Source organism: Melanostigma gelatinosum (assembly GCF_949748355.1).
Source record: "Melanostigma gelatinosum genome assembly, chromosome: 9".
NCBI classification, from domain to species: Eukaryota; Metazoa; Chordata; class Actinopteri; order Perciformes; family Zoarcidae; genus Melanostigma; species Melanostigma gelatinosum.
Window position 1 is genome coordinate 22,784,862 of NC_136642.1, and position 13,364 is coordinate 22,798,225.

A 13,364-nucleotide genomic window follows, 5' to 3' on the forward strand; every position below is an offset into this window, starting at 1 on the left:
CCAAAACTCCGGCGTAGTGTGGCTGCTCAGTGTAAACGTAGCAAAGATGAGTAAAACTGGAGTAGTGTGGACTAGGCTTAGCCACAGTCGCACAGTGTTACCGATTGCTATTTAAGTGTCTTGGACAAATTCATATAATAGAGAATATAGGATTTTTTGTGTGTTTTATTTGTGTTTTGTGTTTCATTTTGTTACATATTTGAAATACGAGTCATTCTGATCCACACTCAGTTAATGGTGATAGTTCACCAAATTGTTTGCCCACAGAAAAAAGAAGTAGAAAAAGAGTGATCTCTGATCAACCGTACACATGTAATTAACCCTCCGAAGCAGAAGGTGGCGGTACTGAGCTTAGATGCTAACTTAATACTCGGTTAATACTTGGTGGTTGCCAACCGCTGTAATGTAACCAAACCAAGAACGCGAAGAAGAAGTAGAACGCGAAGAAGAAGTAGAACGCGAAGACGAAAGCTATCCTCATTGAAGTTAACCCACAGCTCGTACAGCATGTACGTTAGTGCATCCTTCTTTTTAATTTAAACATGTATATTCCTACAAAGCAACTAGGTTAACTAGTGTAGAACTCAATAACATAATCCCGCAGGGGTTAACGTTGACATGAGCGGTTAGCTGGCTGATACTGTAACGTTAGTTGGGTTCTTTGCTGGTTCTTTGCTAGCTTAGCTAGTCTGTTGTGCTAGCTAACGCTACATAGCTCAGTAAAGAAGCTAAGCGTGTTAAGTCAACTCAGTCAGCAAGAGGCAGCGATTCATATCGGAAGCGGCAACAATATATACATAAAGGTAAGCACAGTAATTGGTAACATTCATATGGTCATCATTCAAATAACGATAGACTTAAAATGAAAGGATGATCCCCATTGAAACTACTAACACCGCTACTTTTCTAAAAGCTGTGATGTAGCGCACTGTTTTTTAAGGCTAAATGACAACATTGGGGCCTTTTGCAGTGAATATATCTCCAAGTGTTCAGTGGTTACGTTGTTGTGCACGTTATCTAGATTGAGGCGTTGTTTGGCTGGTCTTTGATCAATGTTGTTTCACAGAATGGCGCTCAAGTCAGGAGAGGAGCGTCTGAAAGAGATGGAGGCTGAGATGGCTCTGTGAGTATAACTGCTTTATACTCACTCTACACTTTTAACTTATTCCAGGTGCTACCGAGCAACACTAGCAAGTATATTGTATCCGGGCGTAGAGAAAATCAGGTGGGCCTAACTCCAACACAATTAGGTTACTGTTACCATAAAATGATGTATCATTAAGACACATGCAGATGACAAGAATCTGCAAGTTGCTCTACCACTCACACTACGAGATATTCGTCTTGTCCCAGGCTGATGTCATGTCAATGTTAGATTGATCTCAGACCAGGTGTCACTCACTAATGTCATTTCACTTGGAGAAACCTAAGACTGGATAAAATGATCACAATATTACAAGAAAACTGTGTGAGAGTTCACTGTGGGGCAGATTTGCTGCAGTTTTTAGATGCAAACGTGATGCCTTCTTACCCAGGCACGTATCAAACAAAGCAAACATCTCAAACTCTCAGCGACTCCGACTAAAACTATCTGATTCTATTTGCAGTAGAGGTCGACCAGTTAATCAGTTTGCCCCGATTAATCGGAGGCTCGACCCATGAAGTCAGTGTGGGCCTGAGATGCATTTAAATCAGTGTTAATGTTATACAAGACAGCTTTATTCCTGAATCATTAGCATGATGAGGTTGCTGGTTATAGTACGGCATTATTATTGGACTGAAAATAACTGCTGCTCTATCGAATGCATGCAGTCTCTGTTTAGTTTGCAGGCATGGTCGTTACAACTTAGCTCGCCGTAAGTGCAAACTCAGCACAACTAAGGGCCATGTCTGTTTGTCTGAGGCCGATTCATCGGGGACCGACTTTTTCCTGTCGTCATTATATCAGCCTTTAAAAATCCACTGTTGATCGACGTCTAATATGCAGTAATTGAGAACATGCTGGGTTCATTTTTAAATTCAGACAAACAGACTCTTTCTTAAGTGTAACTGCAAGAATTCTCTTCATGTTGTACAACTAATATCATTCATTTATGTGTGGTATGCATTTAAAGAAGAAGTTATGATCTTCTTCATCTTGGGTAAAACGGAATCTTGTAGTTAACCCTTTGAAGAGCACTGTTGGCGGTCTGACCCCCCAGTATAAATGCCCGTCTGTCTCTGTGCTTGTCTTGCTGCAGTTTTGAGCAGGAGGTTCTCGGTGGTCCGGTGCCAGCGCCAGGAAGCCCCCCTCTCATGGAGGCCTTACCCATAGCTCTTTCTGTCCCAGCGGTTGAAATGGTGCGACACATTATCGGCACCAACACCTACAGACAGGTTTGTACCACGCTAGTAGTACCTGGATAGCGGTGTACTCCCCAGATTGCTCATAGTTGAGTCATGAATGTGCAGAATGTGCTTCTTTTGTCTGAATGGCAAAATACTGTCAAATAGAGCTGATGGAGAAAAGTGTTCTTTGTGAACAACATTCACGTGTCGTGTTGTTTGCTGCCGTTGGTCCTCTCTCTCTTTTAGGTCCAGCAGACATTAGATGCCAGAGCTGCTAGTTTCGTTGGTCCGCCACCGCCGGTCTTTGCAGGACCAGGTGAACATAAACTCTCTCCGTGAACACTAACTACGGTTTTGCAGTAAAATACCCGGTTATGATAGTTTTCAATTAGTTTCAATTTTGTTTTTATTTTATTCAATTTAGTTTTTAGTAGGTTTGTGTGTTTGCTAGTTTTAGTTTAGTTTCAGGTTTTCAGAAAGGTGTAGTTTTTAGTTTTGATGTAGTTTTTAGGTTTGGTGTAGTTTTTAGTTTTGGTGTAGTTTTTAGTTTTGATGTTTTGATTTTCATTTTGTTTATTATAATAACCCTGAAAATACTATTCAGAGAATACTACGTTCATCATCATTCAAATTATATATACATCATTTTATAATGGAGAAAACGCTCCTTAACACTAACTGTGTGACTCGTGTCCGTCCCAGTCCCTCCAGTACGTCCTCCCATGCTGAGACCAGCCTTCGTCCCCCATATCCTGCAGAGACCTGGTAAGGCTCCTTCTAGAGAAGTATTTCCTCTTCAAACACCACATTCATGAGAACCTGTCTCTCCCTCTGGGTTTGTGATGTGTCTGGATTTAAGATATTTAAACAACCTTTTCTCTCCTCTGGCACCCCTGCTTGACTCTCTGCTGCTGTGTGTGTGTGTGTGTTTTGACAGTTGGTCCGAGGATGCAGATGATGCGTGGTCCTCTAATAGCTCCTCCTCTGCCCCGGCCTCCTCCACCTCCTCCCATGATGCTCCCTCCTTCCATGCAGGGCCAGACACCTCCGGGTGCCTCTCACCTCAACCAGCACATGGCCCCCCACCCTCAGGTCAGAGCTCACAGTTTGGCACGACATCCGTTTTCACCTCGTCAGTCTGCGTGATGGCACACTGTTGCCTTCTGTCTTACTGTCAGCAGTTACTCTTCCTATAAACACAAATAATATGGGGTTCATCACCATCGCTTTAGTTATCCTGCAACATGTCTTAAGTTCCCTCCGTGTCTGTCCAGGTCCGCAATATGGTCTCGATGGCCACCAGACAGGGAGCCCTGCCTCCCGTCAAACAGACGCCGTCGATCATCCAGGCGGCACCGACCGTGTACTCCGCTCCTCCGGCCTCGTCTGGACACAAAAGAGTGGACGTTCGAGCTCAGAGACAAGCCAGAATGGTATTTGCCCGTCGAAGCATCATGAGCGCTCGTTGTGTGCTTGATCTGTCGCTTCATGTGATTTTTTATTTATTTATTTTTTTAATATTTTGCTTGTGTTGCCTGGACGTGTGTGTTTGAGCACCAGTGACGGCATCGCTTCCTGAACAGAGACGAGTTCCTTCTGTGTCGTGGTGTATTTTTAAAAGGGATGTACTTAAGAGGTAAACGTTAGAGGACTATAGGAATAACTCGACTTTTATAATAACTCTGATTTAAATAAAGTCCTTTTCCCGCTGGACTAAAACCCTCGAACATCTGGCTTTTGTCTTCAGTGGGAAAAGTTACAATCAGCGTTCATTCCCGGGACATTGATATTGGACATCTATCTGCTGATCCACAGTGATGTAAACATGACTGCCCGGTGGACTCCCTGACTTTTGCACCTTTATCAGTGCGTTGAAGTATATAATGAATAAAATCCATTTAATTAAAAAGAAGAAGAAACCCCCGTAACTGTGATTACTCATCCTGTTGCCTGTTGTTGGGTGCGTTTGTGATGTCAAACCAGAAAATAAACAGAAAGATATACGGGTCCAGTGGCAATATGAAAGGAGTCCGTTGTTAGCGGGATGCCCCGTGTTTAAAGAGGCTGCATGTGATGTTGGGGGATTGAGGCTTTACGTGGTGTGTGTGTGTGTGGAGTCGTGATCCAGTGTGTCTCATGTGACTCTTTCAGGAGGAGCTGGCGGCGCGGGTAGCAGAGCAGCAGGCAGCGGTGATGGCAGCAGGTCTGCTGGACAAGAAGGAGAGCGAAGACAGCGGCGCCGTCATTGGACCCAACATGCCTGAGCCCGACCCCCCCCACACCGAGGTACACTGAACACAGACCGTAGTCATGCGTGATGGTTGAAGGACACTTTGGTAATCGATTACATTATTAACTTTGATTGCACTTGGAAAATTAGCTGGGAATTTGATTTCAGTTACATCAAAAAAAACATTTATTTCTGGTATGTTCATCATTTTATAGGGGATTTATTTTTGCCATCCCCGTTCATATGATGTGTGGGTTTGCTGTCACGAGCTCTACTGCCATGAATAGAAAAATACACTGAAGATGGAAATGTTTCTGAGACACCCGAACCAAACCAATGTCCACCAAAAGTGGTTTCACTTAATATTTAGCATCACGGAGCAACATTCCCTCTGATTCAGAGAGACGCGTAGCTGTGCTGTGATACAGCATGATGTGTTACCGCCCCATGTGACATCACAGATATCTGTGTTTGCAATTGGAAAAACTGGATAACATACAATTTTAACATTCATATTTTCAAATGAATTATTTTCTTATAAGAAGAGACGATTAGTAGATGTGTACACAATGTTCTTACCAAAGCTGAGAGCAATGAAGAACTGCTACAGAACAGAGTGGAATGAAGGAAGGAACGTCTCCAACTCAACACAATGTTTCATTCAGGATAGATATAGTGTAGTATTGATTGATGACGAGAATCTACCAAACTGACCCCAGCTCCTCAGATGGAGGTTTAAAATGTGACTCCCTCACCCATGTCTAAAAAGACTTGGAAGAACATAGAAAGATGGATTTAAAGATCTTACATTTTCATGCTCTTAGAAACTGTTGGGTAAATAACTGGACGGCAAAAACTGTAAAAACGAGGAAGCACCTCGACTTTAAAAATGGAAAACATTTTTTAAATATTACCTCTTAAGAATTGAAAGGACAAGTTCGGAGGACAGCAAGGAGGCGAAACAATTTCACGGAGCCCACACATTGTGTGTGTGTGTGTGTGTGTGTGTGTCTCTCGCAGCCTGTGGAAAGTGCTACAGAGGACAAAAAGAGAGCGAGGGCCGAGAAGGTGAAGAAGTGTATCCGTACTGCAGCGGGGACCAGCTGGGAGGACGCCAGTCTGTTGGACTGGGAATCAGGTACAAAGGCTGCTGGGACAGACGCACTCCGTCTTCAGTTTAAACAGCACCGTCACCAGGAGACGTGCACGTTCTAGGAACGACGTACATTACTGGTCCACATGACCACTGCTAGCTTTAGGGGTCTGAAGAGGACAAAGATGAAATTGGCAGTTTGTGTAATATGGCCGTATGCAGAGAAATGTACCGGTGTTCCCACAAACTGTTGTGACGTACGGAAACCCGAATCATTCTTTCACTCCACACGTGTTGGATGTCACTGAGCTGCTGCCTGGAACAAATAAGAGTACGTAGTTAAATGACACATGGCGGGTGATGTCGATGCTTTTACTTCCTGATCGCCTGCTGCAGGGTAACGGTGACACTGTCTGACACCTTCGTGTGAATCCTGTTTTCAGATGATTTCCGTATATTCTGCGGTGATCTCGGCAACGAGGTGAATGACGACATCCTGGCCAGAGCCTTCAGCAGATACCCGTCTTTCCTCAAAGCTAAGGTTGGCGTGACTTTTTAATGTGTTATTTGCTTTGTTCACGTGGATTGATGGAAACACAACATATTTATGTATTTTTTTTTTATACTTCTTAAAGCCTTTTTCGTGTGATTAATATATAAGTCAATATATTTATCTCAAACTGGCATTTTATGTGATGTGTACTTTCACAGAGCGTGAATATTACGCGCCAAAAATGGATTTTTCTTTTGCTCGCTGAGCATTTAGCAGAGCAGACGTGACGTGTCTTTGTCTCACCGTGTGCACATCGTGAGACAAATGAAATGCTCACGATGATTGTCCTCATCAGGTGGTGAGAGACAAACGCACAGGAAAGACCAAAGGCTACGGCTTCGTCAGCTTTAAGGATCCAAACGACTACGTCAGAGCCATGCGAGAGATGAACGGTCAGTCTGAGTGCACACACACACACACAGGGTCATGTTGGCACGTGGGGGCTTTCGATGGTCCTTGCTGTAGATCTGGAGTTGGTCAGTGATCGGCTGCCTCTGTGTCTCTCACTCTTCGTCCAGGAAAGTATGTTGGCAGTCGTCCCATCAAACTGAGGAAGAGCATGTGGAAGGACCGCAACATGGAAGTGGTGCGCAAGAAGCAGAAAGAGAAGAAGAAACTGGGCCTCAGATAGGGACAGTGTGTGTGTTGTGTTGCCCAGTGGACCGACAACATTGCGTAGAGCGTGACTCATTGGGATCTGTCCGATCAGGAGACGTACTGAGATTGTATAGGTGTCAACTCTTTTCTTCCTGAAATAAAACCATAATTTCTTAGTTATGTTCACTGTTCATTTTACCAGAAGACATTTTTACAACTTGTATGAGTACTGATTGGGATTCTAATCCATTGTTTGGTCGCTGTATTTATATGAGTTGTTCCCAAACTTTTTGGCTTGTGACCTCGTTATGGACAAGAGGTGAAAGTATTTCTGACAAATAAAATTTTCTTTACTTTTATTTATGACCCAAAATCACAAATGTTCCTCAGAGAGCTTTACATATGTACAATGTATCTAACCCTGAAATCAGTGGATGTCAATAACAGCTGGTCATATTCGTCAAAACAATCTGGCTTCACTGTACTTAAAGTGCAAGTCTCATCAGCAGGAGAATCAGATGTGCTGAGAAGCTAGAATTATAATTATATAGCCCGTTTGAACCAGATGTGTGAACGTTCAGACACTGTACATCAACACAACCTCATTCTATCGAGACACTAATATTACAATTCAATATTGATTCTACGCGGTGGTGCTGAAGAGAGTCTTGAGTCTTGGCATCTCCAGGGAAGATAAAGAAATATAAAATGTTTTACATATAGGACACTGATTCTCAACACTCGTCCGTTAAACAATATTTCTACACGCTGTCATGTTCCAGTGTTGACCAGCTCCGTCAGACTGTCTCCAACAGCTCCTCTGCAGCGGTGCGTCCGCCGAAGATGACGTCGTTGACTGACACACCGTCATAGGAGGAGCCAATCAGAGACAGCGAGAGACTCTTCTCCTTTATGAAGCTGCGCATGGACTCTGGAGAGGCAGACAGACCCACCTTACAAATGACGTTTCACCACGCGCTGCGAAGGTTCAGTTCTCAGGCGTAACGTCTACTCACCTACTCTCCGATAGTGTCCTTGATAGTACTGAGGTATACAGTCCTGATGAGAGGAAACACCAAAGACTTCATCACATTTACAAAGATGCAGTAACAGTCACTGGTTCAGAGGTATCATTCATGGGCACAGACACAGTCCTGTCTTACCCTCTGTAGAGTCACCTGACTCCAGCTGGGCGCTGTGGTGACTCCCAGGTGGCTGCTCACCGCCTCCGTGGCTCTTGCTAAAAGTCGCTCCTCCGTCACCGCCTCTGGGGCCCCAAACGCTTCCTGGAACCAGGCGCCACCCATCATCACCTAGGAGACAAGTTCAGTGGACTCGCTGAGCTGGACCAGAGCCGCGTGGCTGGGCTGCTCTTCACTGTAGCTTTTGACAAGCAGCAGCTTTGCTTTTAAAGCTGCAATAATCCATATTTGTATACGATCAAATGATTGTGTGTTATGTCGCACATAGTGACGAGGCCCCACGGAGTTATCACCGGGGAGCCTTTTAGTGTCCTTCAGCTCATTGTTTTGGTTTTGTTGTGTCGTAGAAGTGTTTCACCTTCCCTGAACCCAACCAGAACAGCTCTGGAACCCCAACCACTACTTTACGCAGATCAAGACCAAAGCGAGCCAGATGTTGGTGGAGATCAAACCAGAGTAAACGTAGGGCGTGCGTTTATCACGTGGACACAAACTCGTCTCCAAATGAATAATGTTTCTCTGTGTGAGTAAAAGGGTAACTGTTTGCCAACAGGTTCAACAGAACTGTATGAAGTTATAACATGTCAGATGTGTTTACGGCCACCGTGATACTTACAAAGCGTTTTAAATACTACGGTTTAGTGTTGAACAACTGTTGTTGCCTCTCAAACTGTTCTGTCTGTCTCCATCTCTCACTACCTCATCTTAGCGCGCATTTGTTTCAGTGCAACGACAAAGCAGAAGATCGTGTGTTTCACTCGTTGATCAGACGTTGCCCAGGTAAACGGGTCCACGAGTGAGCGTACCGTCAGTCTAGTAGTCTGTCCGTCGGGGCGGTTGTGTTGAGGGAAGGGAACAGAGTCGTAGACCACTCCGAGTAAACCCTGATCCTCTGACGATGGAAGCAGGTGACCGAACCCCTGTCAACAAACGACACAAAGTCAGCGGGCTGCACCGTGTGTGTGTGTGTGTGTGTGTGTGTGTGTGTGTGTGTGTGTGTGTGTGTGTGTGTGTGTGTGTGTGTGTGTGTGTGTGTGTGTGTGTGTGTGTGTGTGTGTGTGTGTGTGTGTGTGTGTGTGTGTGTGTGTGTCCGACTGTAGTTGTCACCTCTACAGGCAGGACGGAACCCTCATACTCCAGATTTACCACGGCAACTGTTACCGTGGAGATGTCCTGCAGCAGCTGGATGAGAGGTTGACAGGAGGCGGGCAGGACTGAGGAGAGGGCTGAGAGGAGTGAAGGCAGGAAAATGATTTATCTTTTTCTTCTGTCGTTTTTTCTTGTGGGTTCCATTGTGTTCGGATTAGCTCAATAAGAGAGCCGACTGATGTGATCCAGTGTGGAAGACAGAAGCACTTGCCTTTAGCAGGCAGTGCAGAGATGATGTGGTCAGCTGACATGACTCCATCCTCCAATGTGATCTACACACAAACACACACGAGCTTCTCAAGTCTCCTCTTCGGTGCACTGTACATTGTCAAACGTTAAAAGTTACCGTTGAGTTGTAAAAATGGATGATTTCCATGATAAGCCAGGAAATGTATTTTGTGTCCTCACTCACCGTCCACCCAGAGGCTGAAGGACTGATGCGTTGAACAGCTGCCTCTCTGTGAAGCTGCACTCTGCCGCTCCGCTGCAGGTACTCAGTGATGGACTCTGGGAGGGACTCCACTCCTCTGCTCAGGGACCACTGGGCCCAAGACTCCTCAACAGATCTTTGAGCCAGAGGGCCGGGGGGGACCACAGGAGCCGGACCTGAGGGGTTCACACACACGGCTTTAGTCCAGTAAGGCCCAAAAGATCACAGACAGACACGAGATTGAAGGAATGCAGCTTCAGAGCAGATCCAGTGCCTTTAATACGGGGCAATAAATGCTTCATCACATCTGTGTGCAGCATCTGGTTCTGTTCAGTTGTGACATCCACATTTCTAATCCCGCCTACAAAGCTCTGATTGGTCCATTGTTTCGGAAACATCCGTCAACAGCAGCACGAAACAAACTACAAACTACAAACTACAGATTCAGAGATGTGGAACCAGGCTAATGAGTTATGCATATCCTATCAGGTACTGTTCCACTGAGAAAGTTTCAATGCTAGTTGGTGCTGGGTGATATCGGTCAACACCCAGCTCTAGCAAAGACCCAAAACAAAGAGGTTGATAAGATCTTGTCTGTTTTGAACAGATTTTTAGATTGTGTATGGGGGGGGGGGTCATTCAGGTGTCTCTGCTGCTTGGTGTTACGTTCCCCTCACAAAGCTCAACAGGGAGAAGAAACAGAAGCAGCGTACCTGAGCCCAGCAGCATGCCCAGAGTCAGAGAGCCTCTACGCTGCTCTGCATTGAACAAGGCAGGAAAACAGGAGCGCACACTCAGCTTCCTGCAGTCCCCGGCATACACACCGCGACACAAACTGTCCACAGCTATGTCTGCCAGCTACACGCACACACACACACACGGGAAGACAACAACATATGTATCTTAGGCTGAGATGAATAAAGTGAGTGTAATGTAATCGTTGTTAAAAGATGAGTTCATTGTTTTTGAGTCTATCACAGTACAATCTGAATGAAGAGCGCTCTGACCCCCCCCTCACCTCCCTCCCCAGCCTCCTGGAAACAAACGAGTGGATGGACTCGTCGTCCTCCTTGCCCTTCTTCACCAGTATCTCCGTGGCAACGTTCAGCAGGAGGGGCCGAGAGAAGGGAGGCACGGTCCGCAGGAGTCCACTGTGAAGAAGGACGAGACGGAGAGCCAGAGGAATTGATGAAGCGTGGGGTTTAAAACGTTGGTCACCACTCGAACCATCCGGTCAGAGTGTCTTCAGCGCTGACTCAGTGAACCTGACCTGATTCCTGAAGGCATCCTGTGGAGCTCTCTGTTGACGTACACGTATCTGTTCTTGGAGGCGACGTGGCTGTAGGTGATGGGCAGAATCTCCTCCCCAAGACCCAGGTCATCCACCTACACACACACACACTTTTTAAGATTGACATTATTTTGAATGTCTCCAAAAATAGAGTAAAGTCATAATTTATGAAGCACCAGCAGTCGTTTTCATCCGTAGTAATAAAGGGATGAAGTCTTCCCTCATCTTGGAATGCTTCATCGCTGCGTTTTAAACTCACCATATTGAGTGTGTTGCGTCCCACCGCCCCAGCGGGTCGGATCCCTCTGGGTCCGTGTTCAAACACCGCCCCATCAGACCTCCTGGTGGACCACAGCCAACCTCCGAAGCGACTGCTGGACTCCAACACAATGACCTGAGGGAGGACAAAAAGAGAGAAACTCTGAGGAGTTGAGTCAGCACGATGTTGAAGTAGAACATACACAGAGAGAGAGAGAAATGCAGCAGAAGGTAGTGCTGAGATGACGAGTTGTCCTGTTCATGGACCAAAACATTACAATCTGCTAAACTGCTTACCGTAACTACATATTTAGCTCTGATTTATTCTGATCATCTCCAAACTCAGCCTGCACATTTCCATCTTTTCATCCAGGCACCAGTTACACATTGTAATGATAACGGTGTTATTATGGGTAGCAAGTGCAGATTGATTTGAAATGCATTTCTTCATAGGAATAGAAATAAAAAATAATTGTTATTAATAAAGTAATCATGTAACAATAATTTTAACAACAATTTAAACACAAATTAATCTTAACATATATATTGTTTTAGGTTTTGAACTTTTTGTTTTATACTGTTTAAACTGTACTGAATGGTACCGTATCCACAGATATAGTTTGAAATAATGTGTGTGTGTGTGTGTGTGTGTTACCTTGGTAACCTGGGGGCTCTTGCACAGGTAGTAAGATGCTGCCAGACCCCCGATCCCCCCTCCAAGGACTGCAACTGTTGTCATTGGCTGATTGCAAAACACAAGTGACACAAAAGGACGGTTCAGTGTGTATGTGGTCTGTACAGGTCTGTGGTGGGACAGGGTGTGTCTGCTACATGAGGCCTGTTGATAATGATAAGGCGTCTCACTCTGTCCCCCAGCTGTCTGTCCAACTGTCTGTCTGCTATTGGTCAGCCTCAGACTGAGGACTTCTCTGACTTTTTCTTTTTAACTATTTAAAAGTGCAGCAATGAGCTGAAGCAGCGTCTCCATCTTCTCTCCTACACACCAGTTTAACTTCCTGTTCTCAGTTGTTATCTGTCTGCAGACGCTACACTACGATACTGTCTTTGCTTCTTGTCTCACTTACATTACGTGACCAACCCAAATTTATATAAAACATTGTCTTAGTATATATCATTATTATTATAAAAGGTGATGTTTCCATATTGTTCATAATATATATATATATATATATATATATATATATATATATATATATATATATATATATATATATATATATATATATATATATATATATATATATATATATATATATATATTTTAAGCTTTATGACTCCGCTATGACTTGCTGATATGCCAGTACTTAGTTAGGATGCATATATTGTTACAATGTGTTTTGTAGTCCAGTGTTATGTAACGTTAGTGTAGGAACATTACGAATAAATACATCACAAACAAACTAAATATAATTCACACAGTGAACAGAGGCTCGTCTGTGAATGTTGGTGCTTATGAAAACAACACTAAGTGCTCCAGTGTGAGGCGCTAAACATGAGCTGACACTTCTTCACTTTGTGGGTTTTGAATGAATGTTAGCGTTAATGGCCAGTGAGAAGTACCCGGATGCCGAGGATCCCTCTCGTCTAACCCTAACCTTATGGAACAAGAGCAGCTACCGCTAACTACACTGTAACTTCAGGGCAGAGTTATGGAGTCACGCTACCGGAGCCTCTACTGTGGTCTAACGTCCACAGACACACGACACTGACTCCGCTGTATCTAGTTAACGAGCTCAATGAGGATGAAAGGTTACCAGCGTTACCTTTATTTTTGAGAGCGGGGTCCCCGTTCAGCGTGCTTCTGCTTCGCGCACTGGCTGTACGGCTCCATGGACCTTCTGTTACAACACCAGCAACCAAACTACTTCCGACCGGACTCCTTCAGAATAAAAGCGTCGTCTCTTTTTGGTGTTTGACGGCATGCAGTAAACGATGACATGGCGCATTATCGCCCCCTACTGGTGTGGAGTGTGGCTCGATAGTATAAATCCGGACAAATACTATTACCCCTACTACTGCTACTACTACGCGATACTGCTACTATCTTTTGAGATTTGACACAGATTATCGAAATGATTTAAAGTTTTTAAGTTATTTTAATTTACATACCATCCATTCAAATAAAGACTGGATAATATAAGCAAACACCATTCCAACGTCCATACCTTTATTTATATTTAAGACAAGACTGACTGCTTGGGTCGCGGGGTCT

The 13,364-nt window shown here is 44.5% G+C and overlaps 2 protein-coding genes across 2 annotated transcripts; one reads left to right on the top strand and one right to left on the bottom strand.

Annotated features, from left to right (window-relative positions):
- Positions 1–454: 454 nt before the first annotated feature.
- rbm42 (RNA binding motif protein 42) lies at positions 455–7,131 on the top strand. Its single transcript, XM_079274622.1, has 12 exons — positions 455–803; positions 1,067–1,123; positions 2,241–2,376; positions 2,575–2,644; positions 3,031–3,093; positions 3,266–3,420; positions 3,603–3,761; positions 4,480–4,614; positions 5,579–5,696; positions 6,095–6,192; positions 6,500–6,596; positions 6,723–7,131. Exons 2-12 carry the CDS (start codon positions 1,068–1,070, stop codon positions 6,833–6,835), a joined length of 1,200 nt encoding a protein of 399 aa, XP_079130748.1. The 5' UTR covers positions 455–803; position 1,067; the 3' UTR covers positions 6,836–7,131.
- Positions 7,132–7,187: 56 nt separating this feature from the next.
- ppox (protoporphyrinogen oxidase) lies at positions 7,188–12,992 on the bottom strand. Its single transcript, XM_079275413.1, has 13 exons — positions 12,916–12,992; positions 11,787–11,873; positions 11,133–11,267; positions 10,853–10,968; positions 10,601–10,733; positions 10,296–10,440; positions 9,565–9,758; positions 9,364–9,424; positions 9,111–9,229; positions 8,810–8,923; positions 7,965–8,114; positions 7,818–7,860; positions 7,188–7,732 (listed from the first exon to the last, which is right to left on the bottom strand). Exons 2-13 carry the CDS (start codon positions 11,868–11,870, stop codon positions 7,599–7,601), a joined length of 1,428 nt encoding a protein of 475 aa, XP_079131539.1. The 5' UTR covers positions 11,871–11,873; positions 12,916–12,992; the 3' UTR covers positions 7,188–7,598.
- Positions 12,993–13,364: the final 372 nt, after the last annotated feature.